The sequence below is a fragment of the Theobroma umbraticum genome, unplaced genomic scaffold, assembly GCF_002168275.2.
Source record: "Theobroma umbraticum cultivar Fairchild unplaced genomic scaffold, ASM216827v3 scaffold_130.0, whole genome shotgun sequence".
Lineage (NCBI taxonomy): Eukaryota > Viridiplantae > Streptophyta > Magnoliopsida > Malvales > Malvaceae > Theobroma > Theobroma umbraticum.
The window spans coordinates 6,038,516-6,052,890 of record NW_018397264.1 but is presented as its reverse complement, the minus strand read 5'-3'; the positions used below and the strand labels follow the sequence as shown (position 1 = coordinate 6,052,890).

Genomic DNA, 14,375 nt, shown 5'->3' with positions numbered 1-14,375 from the left:
CAGCCTCGTCCCCTATAACCTCATAGCTAGCATTCCTGCGCAAATTATTTATCAGGCTGAAGATGCTGCAATTATCTGATCGTAATATGGTATTCAACAGCTTGCAACTCAACGTCAGAAAACTGAAAGGTTACTGTTTGTTCTTGCTCCAGAGGGACTATGGTTTGATTACTTGAACCCAAATTGAGGCTAATCACCCCGTTAGAACGTTGATGATGCTACAACCATGATGGTGACAAAGAGGTGGCTGACATAAATTACCCCAATCAGGTTCATGTGGGGAGATTTTGAATGGGGAATAATGGGTTATTGGCTCCAATGGGTTTTCGAAAAATAAGAACGTTGGTTGGACCCTGGAAAGTTCCGTAAAGAGAAAGACTTTCTTTGTTTTTCAGGATGTGTGAACACCAAAAAAGGGAAGCACAACTCGGATTCCTTGGGATACCTAATGAATGTTTGGACTCAATGATCCAAATTCAATTCAAAGATGGAACAAATATAGAAAATATGGCTAGAGAGATTTTGTCCTTTTTGGACAGGCAGGGGAATAATTAACAAGAGAAAATAACAAGAAGTAGGAGGGAAAAATATTGAAAATATGATACTCTTTTTCCTTTTTTTTAATACTTTCTAAACAAAAATTTTATTTGGAAATTTCGCATTTGAGCAATTAATTTGTATTTTTTGAAAATTAAAAATAATTAAGTTCTAATACTTTCTTTCTTTTTTTCTTTTAAAAAGGAATTTGGATATGAACCTCACCTCTCCATTTCCTCGTTTCCATTTATATCGAGTAGTATTTAACCAGGCACAAAAAAAATAATGAAAAATCCCATAAAAAAAAGTATTTATGACGTTCAGGAAAATATCAAAAGTTTGGATCACGTGCTCATCACATGAGATATCAAACAAAAACTGCCAATATTCCAAAATCAGCTAAAAGACTGTTTCACTAGGAGACGAACCTAAGTTCCCCTTAAAATCAAATCTCCACCGTCCAGTCCAAAATATCCCCCAATCTCCACCGTCCAATCCGCATACTCCCCCCAGCCCTCACACCCCCCTTCCCTGCTTTATTCCTAGCCCCGCTCTTCACCCGCAATTTCTCTCTCTCAAACCCCAAATCCGCCCACGAGCCCTTCGCTTCTTCTTCTTCCCCAAATCCCAAACCCCAAAACCCCTACCCAAAGAAAGATTTACGATTCATTTGTTTTTCAGATTTTGAAGAACACAAGAGAGGAAAGAAGAAGAAGAAGAAGAAGAAGAAGAAGAAGAAGAGGTAAAGGGGGATGATGGATTCGGATCAGGGAAAGTTGTTCATTGGAGGGATATCATGGGACACAAGCGAGGAAAAGTTAGGGGAATACTTTGGCCAATACGGAAACGTTTTGCAGACCGTGGTTATGAGAGATAAGGTTACCGGAAGACCCCGGGGGTTTGGATTCGTTGTCTTCTCAGATCCGTCCGTTCTCGATACTGTTCTTCAAGAAAAACACACCATCGATGGTAGAACGGTGAGGTTCTTTTGGGTTCCTTTTTTTTTTATGGGTATCTTTAGGGTTGTTGTTTTCTGGATTTTTTCTTTTTAATGCTAATTTTAGGTGGAAAATAAATTTGGGTTTTTTGATGGGTATAGATGGATATATGATATTTTGATTATTGAGTATTCTGTGATTTACCGTTTGATATTTGTTTTGTTCCATGTTCGGTTGCTATATTCCTGTGTTACGAATTCTGTAGTTAAGGTCTTGTTTGGTTATCGTAGGAACTGTTTTTGCTTTTAAATTGTGGTTGAGGTGCACTGGTGAATTATTTGAGAGGAAACAAAAGCTAATGAGATATTAATTTCTGCGTGGAATCTCAGGCTGGTTTCTTGCGGGAATAACTGAGTCTTGCATTAGTCAATATATGCATGGTGAATTTCTTTTGGAAGCAAGTTTTTTGGATCAATTTAATGTTATGAATGATCCCCCTTGAAAATGAAAACTTTAAATTATTTCCTTTATATTGGTGATTTTCATAAATGCTACTGCATCCAAGTTTGTGATTTTATCTGCGTATCTTGTTGCACTTGCCTGCTGTTTAATGTTAGTCCCCATTATAATCATACATGATAATTGTTTCCCAGGTTGAGGCAAAGAGGGCGTTATCAAGAGAGGAGCAGCAAACATCTGCTAGATCTGGAAATCTTAATCAGGGTAGAAATTCTGGAAGTGGTGGAAATATTAGGACCAAGAAGATTTTTGTTGGAGGGTTGCCCCCTACCTTAACAGAAGATGGGTTTCGCCAATACTTTGAGGCATATGGTCATGTAATTGATGTAGTAATCATGTATGACCAGAATACTCAGCGGCCTCGTGGATTTGGTTTTATCTCCTTTGACACTGAAGATGCAGTTGATAGGGTTTTGCACAAGAGTTTTCATGATTTGAATGGCAAGCAAGTTGAAGTGAAGCGAGCCCTCCCTAAAGACGCCAATCCTGGTGGGCTTAGCCGAACTATGAGTGGTGGTGCTGGTGGTGGTGGAGGTTACCAGGGCTATGGGGCTTCTGGTGGGAACGCGAGTTCTTATGATGGTCGCATGGACTCCAATAGGTACATGCAGCCCCAGAGTACTGGAGCTGGCTTTCCACCTTATGGCTCGTCGGGATATAGCGCACCTGGTTATGGTTATGGTCCGGCTAATAATGGTGTTGGTTATGCTGGTTATGGCAATTACGGTGGTGCAGGTGCTGGTTATGGTGGCCCTGCAGGTGCAGCTTATGGGAACCCCAATGCTGGTTTTGCAGGTGGCCCACCTGGTGCCCCTAGAAGTTCATGGGGTACTCAAACTCCTTCTGGTTATGGTACTATGGGTTATGGGAGCGCTGCTCCTTGGGGTGCCCCAGGTGGTGGTGCTGGTAGTGGTGGTCCAGGTTCAGCAGGTACTGGCCAATCTCCCACTGGAGCTGCCGGGTACGGGAGTCAAGGTTATGGATATGGTGGGTATGGTGGAAATGATGGATCTTATGGGAATACTGGGTATGGGGCTGTTGGAGGTCGTTCCGGTGGTACTCCAAATAGTAATGCTTCTGGTCCAGGTGGAGGAGATCTACAAGGGAGTGGTGGTGGCTACATGGGAAGTGGATATAGTGATGCAAATGGAAATTCAGGTTACGGAAATGCATCATGGAGGTCTGATTCATCACAAGGTTCTGGAAGTTATGGGGGCACGCAGGCAAATGGGCCTCATGGTGGCCAAGCCGGTTATGGTGGTGGGTACAGTGGTGCTCAGGGCCGACAAGCCCAACAACAGTAATTCAATCACTGGAAAGACAACTGGATCTCAACCTCGTTTGGGGATAGCCTTCTCTCTGCTCTTGTGGTTTTGATGGTTTCTTATTTTCAGCAGCAATGGGAGAGGCTCAATTTGGATGTCAAATCACCTTGGGACCGGTTGGATTGCTTGAATCCCAGTAGTTTGCAGTATCTATTTTGCTAGTCATAATAAGTAGTTTTGAGGCATAATAGATGCCTTTATTTAGTTTTGCTATTGAGTGTAGTTTAAATTTGGCTTGCTTTATATTTGTTTACTTGCTGCTCCAGTACTTTTCTTATCTACGGTAGTGTTTAAGCTATATTAGTTTATATAACTTATATTTGTGTTGTCTGGCTGTTTTGAGTATTTTATTGTTATTTATATCGTCTAGGAAATTTGATGATAGATAATTATGCTTGATTTGATATGACAAGTAGGGTACGAAGATGTACCAAGGATTTTTACTGATAGCCATGGAGCTATGGGCCACTTGGGTTGATCAGTTCGTAATGGTAGCGATAAACATAGTGGTAGTTGACACTTGAGGATGGCATAATCATTTTCCCCCTGTATTTGCCCTTGTGTTGTACAGGAGGAGAGATGCTCGAGAGTTCAAAGGTGGAGTGAAAGTGTCCACTCATGGCTGAACCCGAGCTTCATGGTGGGGGTTGTTCAGTGTGGGGTTTGTTCAGCAGAGGATTGCTCAGTTGAAATTTTGATTAACCTGAGAGAGGCCCTTCCCCATCCAGGTGCTGCCGACTCTGCAAATTCCTGGCTTTTGAAGTCAAAAAGGTTCCTGATCTTCATTCGGGATTCTGTGGGGGATTTATTCAACATGGAATTGAATTTTTGAAGCAAACAACCTGGGGTATGTTGACACAAAGCTGGTAGCCAGATCAAGATTTCATTGTTCCCTAATTATCTAGGTGTGCCTTTTGATTCTTTGGAGTAGATCTTACTGTGTGATTTCTGATTTTTTGATAGAGAGCATCAGAAAAGTATGTCCTTAAAAGTTCCCTTTAGTTTTGGAATGAATTATTTGCCGAACATTTGATGCTGGGGCCCTTCATTCTCCCCTTCTACAGGCAAATAGGTTAAATTCTTCTGAATGGTATTCGGTGGTAGTATTTGATTCTTAATGTAAGTAGAGATGGTAGACTAATGGCCGGGTGACACGGGTAGTCCCAATGAATAATGGGATTTAGTAGTGTTGAGTGTCAACCTCCTAGGCAGTTGAATTGAGTTAGAAACGTAGAATAAATCCTGCCTGGTGTGGAAACCTTTCAGTTTTAGGATTTTAATGCTGAAAAGCATTTATTAGCATGGAGGGGTTTGAGACTTTGGCTCCTTGACGATGATACCAGAGGGTTCAGATGCCCTTAAATCTCGCAAATTTATCATTAGTACACCCCGGATAGCTGTAAAGTGCAAACCTCACCCACTGTGGGTAATGACGATTTATTTTAAGCTCTCAGCTAATTATGATAATAATATTACAATGGAAATTGAAGAAGCTGCTTAAGTAATTGGAGGAGATTGTTCACCGCAGTCACAGTCTAGTATGCTGAAGGAAAACCTTGGTATGGATAACCAAGTGCTTTGTAATTGCCAGGGCGTGAGAATACAACCTACAGTGAGAAATCCATGGTGTCACAATTTACTTTTGAAAATCACATGACAGAGAGTAGAATAAATTCCTACCTGGTAATCGCCAAGTGTATATGTCCTAAAACCAGCTGCACAGTAATCGAAATAATATTCCCACGTTCTCAAGAACTTCTCATCGAACCCCAAAGCTTGAATTTTGCTGGGTAAAAAAACGCAACATATTAATTCATCTCATCTCTGCATTTCTGATTTCGTTAAACTAGCATCATACCTCTGATTCTCCAGGAAATTCTTCCTCCAACATCGTAGTGTTAGATAGTAGTTCATTCCGATGTTTTCCACATGCTCCACACTGCCCTTGCATTACTTCGAATTAACATATGTAGGACAAAACGAAAAAGTAACTCCGAGATAGAACAATGGATTTTTTTTTTTTACCAGAGTCGAGATGCCGCAGCCATGCCAGTTACTATCCTATTCAGGGAAGGCAGGCATCCACCAGGGAAGATATATTCCTTTATGAAGTCTGAACTTCGCTTGTACTCGTCGAAACGCTCCTCCGGTATTGATATGAACTGGGGAAATGTACATCAGTCTTTTAACTGTCTTAACCATTGGCAGTCTATGGACAAACAGTTTGGCCAACACACTGTCATTATCATTTTACCTGAAGCACAAGTAGCCCGTCCTCTGCCAATGCTGACTCGCAGCATCTGAAAAACTCTTCAACATATTCATCACCTAGATGTTCTATCATCTCACTGAAGAAGGCAATAGATAGTCAGTCTCAATTATTTGTTGCATGGATGTTAGAAAATATGAAAGCGGCCGAAGAACTCACCAAGATACGATTCTGTCATATTTGTGAGTATCAGGTAATTGGCGGTAGTCACAAAGAAGAAATCTGATATTGTCCTGATCATGAAGCAAGTAGTTAAAGAGCTGAGGAGAAAAGTGTATATGTTCTAAAACATCAGAGGACAAAAAGTAAAGGCGTACTGTGCAGGCCAATGTCATTGATCATATTGATACCTGAAGACCAGCTTCCTTTACTTTTGCTTCTGCAAATTTCAGTTGTTCCTCTGAAAGAGTGATGCCCGTGTATTTGCATCCGGTTCGTTTGACAACTTCAATGGCAAATCTTCCCCAACCGCATCCGATGTCCAGAACTTCATGTTGCTTCTCAATTCTTGCCTATATGTTGTGACAAGGGAAAGCAATGAAATAGATGAGAAGAGCAAGAAAAGGAAGGAGCAGAATGAAACTGTTATTAACCCTTACCTTATCAATCAGACTTGACATTTTCCTTAGCTGTGCAACCTTCAAGTCTTCATCTTCATTCTATGAAATAATCCAACATAACAAAGTCTCATTATAGTATTAAAAACATTCCTCTGTTGATGCAAAACTCAAATAAAATCATAAAAAGAAATTGTTATATTCACCTTAAATATTCCACTGGAGTATTGCATTGTTTCATCCAAGAAGAGAGCAAAAAGTTCATTACTCTGCAAACACAATTTGAGAAGAACTGTAAGCTTGTTTGATAAGCCTAAAGTCAAGTCCAACTGCATTACATATAATGTGTTCCCTGCTCTTGGTAATGAAGCTAGAAGATAAAAGTGTTATACTCTAAATCATAAAAGATGCCTTTGAATGACTAATTACACATGGAAAAGCAATGACATAACACATGCAAATAATCTCGTACCACATCATAATGGCGAGAAATGTTCCTACGAGCTTGTGTAACACTATTTTGCCTTAAGGCATGCTTGAAGAAATACTTTGCAGATGCTATGCTAGCTGTGAAAAATGAAGGTGTCCACCAACCTCTGAAGCCAAACTCAAATCAAATTATCAAAGAACTGATTTTATATATGAATAATGCTAGAATTTTAGTCTAAGTTCTTTGCAGATTGCAGCAAACCTTTTTTTATTGAGTCTTGTGACTGAAGATTTTGAATCTCCATTGGCAATGAGTATCTGCATAGCAACTAAATTTAGGTGCTGATAAAGTGTATCAGAAAAATATGATTTGCGATAGATTTGGATCTCTTATCTTACAATGAAAAGATTCAGAAGACCTTCTTCTTTATCTGTGAAAGAAAAATCTCCATTGATAAAGGCATCTGCAAGGCCTAAACCAGCCTCTGTCATAACCTGGCAAAATACTTGTAATACTTGTAAGTAGTGGTGGGAATTTTGCATGGGAAAAATGAGATGATCCCATAAAGAAAGACAAGGTTCTTTTGTAGTGAAAACTGAAAGGTTATCAAAGATGTACCTTCCAGTAAAATTGTGGATTGTGAACTTTCAGAACAGTTTTAACAGAACACTTTCTCACGCTTCCCTTGAACGTAAAAACTGTGCCCCCTTCCTCCAATATACTGGTGATGCCACGGCACATAGCAAAGACCAGCAACATCATTTGAGGTCAAGTTATGAGAAGGAGAAGAGGAAGAATAAAGAATAAAGGTCAAAATAAACTTGACAATAACAAGGATTTATGACTATAGAAATGAAATCAATCTGCAATGCTGATTGGAGAAACAAAATAGTGTAGCTAACCCCTCAATTCATTTACATTATCTTTGGAAACATAAACAAAGAGTTCATCATCTTTGAAAAATGCATGACCAAAATTATACCTAATAAAGAGGGCGAGGATCCTTCCAAGCAAAGAAATATGCATACATCATTACAGGCAAGAACAAAAATGATATGAAACGATGCAATTTTATTGTTTTAAGAACTCACGTTATGCAGCCAGTTGATATATATTGTCCAAGGAATCTAGTAACGAAAAGACGAGCTCCTGTTTCCATGAAAGAGGGTACTATGTGTTTTGGCTGGTTAAGAACAGAACACTGCTTTCCCAGGAGATTATTTGCAGTGACCATAGCAGCCTGAGAAGAATTATGCCTTTGCTGTAAACTGGATGCAACTATAATTCTTGAAAGAAAAAATGGAAACAGCAAAAATGAATTACAGGAAACTTTCCCTCAATGTAACAGATTTGAGTAGTCAATATGAAATGTGAAATGACTATAAGTGAAGTGTAACTGCATATTGCAGCCTAACTTAGAAGCTTTTACCTGAAGCTGGTAAAATTGATTCTTTGATATTAGTTGGTATGAGCAGAAATCACTACCTTTAATTTGTCTTCATGGAAGCCATATCCTGAAAAAATATTAAACATGTTATTTAGATGAGTCATTGAGCAATATCCTTAAAATTTTCACTAGCAAGAAAATCCGGGTATGTTAAGCATCTTGGTCCACAAAAAGCCGGCTGAAAATGTGATCAGAAGATATTGTCTCTGTGTGTACTCCAGATGAATTAAGTGGAAAAACTCACCACAAAACCAGATTCCTCGCTTCCCTTGAATCTGATTAAGCTGAAGAGAAGCTTTTGATGCAGCAACAGATGTGATTAGATGGCCAGTTGTCCACTTATGCAAGGTTTGTTTTGGTGTTTGATCGGGATTAATGGTTACAAGAAATGGTACACTTGTTTCACCAACATCCTGTTAATCAATGAAACAATTACAGCACTCAAGGAGCTGAAAGTTTCCTAATTTACTTCTCATCCTGATTGACAATATACTCAATATCCTGAGATCTTAATATCGAAGCAAACTGAAAGATTGAAAGATTATACATGCAATTTTCCTTTTTTCCTTTTGCACAGATGAACTTGTTACATACCTGTAGCACATCGAGCAGGTATGTTAAGCATGCCTTGTTTTCTGCACCTTTAACAAAATTCAAAGCGCTCCATGTTGATGAGTTCTTGGGCATAAATTTAACATCTCGATGAAAGAAAATATCACTGCCAACAAAGTCACCAAATTTTGCATCAGCAGTTAATTAGCTTGACATGATGAGAGGTTGATCAATCTCAGTAGCTCACTTTCCATCAAATAGGAAAAAGAGAAGGATATTAAGCACGTGACAGTGAAAGGGGATATATCTTATACTTTGACAAGGTCGTTATTAGCTTTGTCGGATGAAGTTACTGACAGGAGTACTAGCTTTAAAAGGTGGCTGTCAGTCACTATCTTTTGATACATTACTAGCATTTAGTTTGGGATAAAACACTGCACATTTAGTTCTGGGGCTTGTTTTTTTTTTCCTTTTGGGAAGAGTATTGAAAGTCTTCAAAAGCAGTCAAAACTCAAAAGTAAAGATTAATCTTCAGGAAATGAATTCATATTATGCAATAAAACGACAATAATTAGACTTAAGGAAATATTGATGCCTGCAGACATATTGGAATGCACCAAGTAATCGCAGTTCATCAAATGTTGCTTGGTTCCCTAGTAATTTCAAGGCAGCTGGAGCATCAACAGCCATTATGCATCCGTTGTACTTTTCTTGGAAACCATCTCCAAACACAATGTTGCTACCTGGTAAGACTTCTTTCAATTAGATTTGGATCTCCCTAACCTTTCTGCTAGGAAAATATTTCCTTTCATCCAGATAATGCTGAAGAAATTGGAAGATGCTAATGTCCAAAACAATAAACCCAAAATGTTGTGCTTAAAGAATACTCATGATGATGAACATTTATACTTTTTCCTTCCTCTGCTATGTGTTATGTAAGCTTTTGCTATTCAAATATATGCATCCATGACAGTCATTGAAAGTTTTTCTTTCATAGTTTATCGACCATTGTTTTTCAGAAAAGTGTCTGGTGTAAAACTTTTTTTGTTTTTGATAAATTCTGGTACCTAATGAAGTAAAGTATTTTACCATCATCATCAGTCTGAACAGAATGTATTTCACAACCAGTTCTTATTTGACATCCTCTGCTCTCCAGCATTTCTCTGACCTGATTTTATTTGAATAGAATCAAAAAACCTACAACAAACACTAAAATGGGAACTTGGAGGAGTGAAAGAAACTATAGATCAGCACCTTATTTGCAAAATATGAATGTCTGCTGACAGTCAGCAATTGAGGGCGCCCAAGTAGCTGCTATCAGAAACCAAATTAGACAAGGAAAACTCCTTTACATTGCAAATAATGAAGAAAAACTCAAGTAGCATAGGAAAGAATCTATGGATGGAAATCTTAACAATGAAAAATAATGGATATATATACCTGATGTAGATGATAGCGTCGAAAAATTGAAAGAGTATAGAAGGCTGAAAAGCTCATGACTTGTTCCACAGTGCAGCACCATATTGAACAACATATTGGGATCTATATAAAAGACATGACATTGTTATCATCACTAGTAAATGGGGAAAAACAAATTGAATCAACTACAAAAGCTGAGGCATGCAATGCTTCAGCTTACTCACAAGATAAGCCTTCTGAAACAGTTCAGAGTAGTCCCGCAACTTAATAAACTGTCCCAAGGTTTCATTGCGATCAATATCTGGGTTGTTTTCGAGCATTTGAAGATAACTGCAATGATTCCAATGAAAGTCATGACTCAGAGACGAGATTATAGCAAAAAATATAAAATGTGGGGTTATATATATAGTCATCAGTTCATGTTGTGTTTTGCATCTTAATCTTGCTATAGCCAAAAATACATAGGTCTATCAGAAAAGATAGGGAGAATGATTTACGTAATCACATCATCCTTGAACTTAATAATCTCCCTAAGCATTTTCCAAAAGTATGGATTCAACACATTCTTCTTCTGAGCAAACAAGCTCGAAAAACCATTTCGAGTGCCCCATTCATAGTCCTGGCCGTTGTCAAGGCTTACAGAGAATGACATGTTGCATGCCTCCACACCTACTCCAAGGCTATCAAACAACTCCAGAGTACTTGGATTCATTGCCTGCAGCCAACGTAATTATCCAATTACTTAACCAATCTGCCTCAATATTATTATCTCATATTCAGCGCAAGAATTTTTTCAATGCCAATGGGTGTTCAAAACTTTTAACCAATAATTTTCCCAGCCACAGAAAATAAATTATATATATATATATGTATATGTATATAAGAAAAATGAAAAATCTCAACAAAAACATTCGAAAGGTGTGAGAATATATATAAGATAAATTATTCAGATTGTGACGACGCTCATTTTGACTAAATCCTCAACTGCTTTTTTGCATGGATATATGATATGTTTGCAGAAAACACTTGGTTTTTGCCTTAAAATTAGGAATTTTGAGCTTGATCAGTCTAAATATATGATGGACAAAATTTGAGTTTCTTAATTAGCTAAATAAATAAGAATGATTAATTAAGCCTTAATTTCAATCACATGGGAAGAAATATTAAATTAGTAATTAATTAACAAAATCACAGATTGGTTTATTTTATTGATTATTTTCCGTGTACGTATTATATTTGTACAATTATTGCTACTTGTTAGTATTTTTTTTATATTTTTAATGGCTGCTTCATTTAAAAGCTCCCTTGCTTCTTGTTTACAAGCAAACAATTTCACTATGCATAGACACCGTATAAATTTTGCTTCATATATAACTTATATTTTAGATTAACATAAAATTTCAAATAATAAATAAAAGTCACAATCAAATCACAATTATTTATGGCATAATTAGGAGATCTTGTCGACTATGACATATTTTCAACCTGTACAAGGTTTTTTCTTTTGATTGCGTAGGAGATTGCTCTTTATGATAAACAAGTCTGGGTTTGTTGGGGAAGTAACATAAATTTTCAAGTCTATATATACAAAGATTAATCAGAAAAGTATATAGCTGCCAATGTAGAAAATGATTACTATATATAACCTTTATATATATATATATATATATACATATTACATTTAATATCTGCTCATTTTGTGCGTACACATATAAAGGCTTTGACTTTGCTCAAATGATTTCTTATAGGAATTAGGTAAAACTTTTTATTTTTCATTTTTAAATGAAAGGGATAAATCTTATATCCTTTGCACCAAAAATAAAAATATTTGAATAGTTGTTACTTATTTCTCCCATGGGCGCCTGGGGAGGGTCGGGATATTTCCCGTCGAAATCATCCATATAGTGCAAAAATAGTAATTCTATAGCGTACATAAATAATTTGGTACATGTAGATTAATTTTTTCGGAGAAGGGGATCGAGGTGCTGATAATCTTAGACTTATTATTTGATCTCAATCAAGAGAAACCAAGGAGAAAAGGTTTTTGATTTTTTATAGACTGAAAATAGTCAGTTTGAAGAGTGAAGAATCATGTGATGAAGAAAGGGAAAATAAGGAAATTAAAAAGTGAAGAGATTGGAACAAGCTAAGGGCAAAAGCTTACGGGATTGAAGGCTATGAAACCGAGGTCTAGATCAATGCCATTGAAGGTCCTGGCCTGGCCACCTACTTGCTCTTCTTTCTCATACACCACAACGTTAACACCTGCTTTGGCAAGAACGCAAGCTGAAACCAGCCCACCAATCCCACCTCCGATCACAGCCACCCTCATTGTATCTTGAAGCTGAAGCTTTAGTCTATGTAGAAATGGAAACAGGAACCTTGGGTCTCAAATCTTTCTGTTATAGAGAGTGCTATATATATACAGTATGCTTCACAACGAAGTATTAAACTATTGTGTTGAGAGAGAGAAAGAAAGTTTATACTGCCAATAATAATGTATCCTCTAGCAAATTTTTTTGACTTCTTATAAAGTTAGTTTTATTAAGTTTTATATAGTTAATAATATTAATAAACTCACTAATTTTTTACAATTTTGTAAGGAATGAGATCAAAATTTAACTGATCCTTGAGCCACTTAAAACACTAAAACATAATCCCAAAAGGCCTTTATTTTTCACCTACCAAAAGCTTATTTTTTTTAAAAAATGTCAACTTCAACTGTTACATAGCAAGCACCACCTATTTTTGATGGTTTGAACTATCTTGTTTGGGCTGTCAAAATGAAAGCATTTCTAAAAGGTGTTAACCTTTGGAATGCTGTGGAAAATGAGACTGAACTATTGGTACTGAAAGAGAATGCCACACAAGCACAAGTGAAACAACATAAAGAGGACATTGCAAAGAGATACAGAGCTCTATCTTTCATACGCTCAACTGTGTCTAAGTCAATCTTCAATACAATTATGGGGTGCGACATTGCAAAACAGGATTGGAGCCAGCTTGAACAAGAGTTTATGAGGTTTGCAAGAAGCAAACAGATGCGTTTGTAAAATCTTAGAAAAATATATGAACTTCTGAGAATGAAGAAAAGTCAAACAGTGGGTGAATTTGTTGATGATGTGATGAAATTAGTAAATTAGATTCAACTTATGGGAGAAACTCTTGCAAATGTAAAAATGGTGGAAAAGGTTATAATTAGTTTACGAGAGAGGTTTGATGCCACAATTACTTCTCTAGAGTAGGTAAAGGATATCTTAAAACTCACAATCTTGGATTTAGTGAATGCCTTGGAAGTTAATGAATAGAGGAAAGTTGCAAGGAAAGATGAGAGAGTTGATCATGCTTTATCTGCTCATGTGAAAGGCAAAGCTCAAGCAGATTCTTCATCCAGAAATAATTCAAATGATATAAAAGAAAAAGACAAAGCTGGCACTCATACTGGAAGATTTTAGAATAGAAAAGGAAAGTTTCCAATTTGTATTCACTGCAAGAAAAGGAGCCATGTTGAATCTTACTGTTGGTTTAGACCTGAGGTCAAATGTAATGCATTCAAGCAGCTGGGACATGTAGAAAAAATGTGTAAAGATAAAACTGATGTTCTAGACAAGAAACCACAGGCTTCAAAACAAGTTGAGAAGGCTGAAGTTGCAGAATAAGTGTTATTTATGGCTACATCAAAGTTTGGTTTAGAATATGAAAATCAGTGGCTTCTTGACAATGCTAATCAAACCACATGACTTCAAGGTTGAACTATTTTTTGAAATTGACACTAATCATTATTCTTCAATGAAAATAGGAAATGGTTATATACTTCAAGCTACATGGAAAGACATAGTTGAAATTAAAACTTTTTTAGGCACTGGGTATGTCCTTAATATGCTTTTAGTTCCTGAAATATCTCAAAATCTTTTAAGTGTGGGTCAACTAGTTGATGAGAATTATGTGTTGCTATTTAAAAATCATGCATGCACAATTTATGAGCCTTCAAGTGAATATTTGATGTCAATCTCTATCAGTAAGAAGTGTTTTCCTATAAAATGGAGTAATGTTTGCTTATCTGCAATTGAATCATTCATTGAACAATCATCTTTATGGCACAAAAGGCTTGGTCATTGTAATTACAAGTCACAATTGCAAACCAATGCCTTTGGTTTGTTACTTAATTTCCCAAAATTGCATAAATCTTATCCTGTGTGCAGCTCATGTCAATTTGGCAAATTGTCCAAGAAGCCTTTTCCAAAGTCAAGTTCTAATAGAGCAACTAATTAACAAGTTGGATCTTGTTCATTCTGATGTTGTTGGTCCTATGAAAAAGTCTTCACTGAGTGGAAGCAGATTCTTTGCCATTTTCATTGATGACATGTGAAAAATGACTTGAA

General features: G+C 37.0%; 2 protein-coding genes across 4 annotated transcripts; one reads left to right on the top strand and one right to left on the bottom strand.

Moving 5' to 3' along the window:
* The first annotated feature begins 1,074 nt into the window (after positions 1-1,074).
* On the top strand, positions 1,075-4,811 carry LOC110421322 (RNA-binding (RRM/RBD/RNP motifs) family protein). 2 transcript variants are annotated; one of them, XR_016351549.1, is made up of 3 exons: positions 1,075-1,514; positions 2,129-3,435; positions 3,891-4,811. XR_016351549.1 is itself a non-coding variant. In XM_089784432.1 (2 exons), the coding sequence occupies exons 1-2, from the start codon at positions 1,290-1,292 to the stop codon at positions 3,296-3,298; spliced, it is 1,395 nt and encodes a 464-aa protein (XP_089640558.1). In that variant the 5' UTR covers positions 1,075-1,289; the 3' UTR covers positions 3,299-3,653. The 2 variants fall into 2 exon arrangements, 1 of the variants encoding a protein (XP_089640558.1); XM_089784432.1 differs by lacking the exon at positions 3,891-4,811 and having other exon boundaries at positions 2,129-3,653.
* On the bottom strand, positions 4,791-12,461 carry LOC110421319 (uncharacterized). 2 transcript variants are annotated; one of them, XM_021434891.2, is made up of 24 exons: positions 12,158-12,461; positions 10,491-10,708; positions 10,218-10,323; positions 10,015-10,116; positions 9,829-9,885; positions 9,664-9,742; positions 9,170-9,317; positions 8,617-8,740; positions 8,267-8,435; positions 8,061-8,089; positions 7,667-7,815; positions 7,194-7,296; positions 6,974-7,069; positions 6,837-6,892; positions 6,618-6,741; positions 6,352-6,414; positions 6,188-6,247; positions 5,939-6,100; positions 5,748-5,821; positions 5,574-5,667; positions 5,345-5,481; positions 5,178-5,258; positions 5,000-5,105; positions 4,791-4,926 (listed from the first exon to the last, which is right to left on the bottom strand). In XM_021434891.2, exons 1-24 carry the CDS (start codon positions 12,323-12,325, stop codon positions 4,855-4,857), a joined length of 2,577 nt encoding a protein of 858 aa, XP_021290566.1. In that variant the 5' UTR covers positions 12,326-12,461; the 3' UTR covers positions 4,791-4,854. The 2 variants fall into 2 exon arrangements, with proteins under 2 accessions (XP_021290566.1, XP_021290565.1); XM_021434890.2 differs by having other exon boundaries at positions 9,829-9,888; positions 12,158-12,460.
* Positions 12,462-14,375: the final 1,914 nt, after the last annotated feature.

Excerpts from the sequence above, each read along its gene's own strand:
- LOC110421322 (XM_089784432.1), top strand. The coding sequence starts at position 1,290 with ATGATGGATTCGGATCAGGGAAAGTTGTTCATTGGAGGGATATCATGG. Across the intron at positions 1,515-2,128 it reads ACACCATCGATGGTAGAACG|GTTGAGGCAAAGAGGGCGTT; the intron begins GTGAGGTTCTTT and ends ATTGTTTCCCAG.
- LOC110421319 (XM_021434890.2), bottom strand. The coding sequence starts at position 12,325 with ATGAGGGTGGCTGTGATCGGAGGTGGGATTGGTGGGCTGGTTTCAGCT. Across the intron at positions 10,324-10,490 it reads TTCAAGGATGATGTGATTAC|TTATCTTCAAATGCTCGAAA; the intron begins GTAAATCATTCT and ends GAATCATTGCAG. Across the intron at positions 5,259-5,344 it reads GCTGCGGCATCTCGACTCTG|TGTGGAGCATGTGGAAAACA; the intron begins GTAAAAAAAAAA and ends ATGCAAGGGCAG.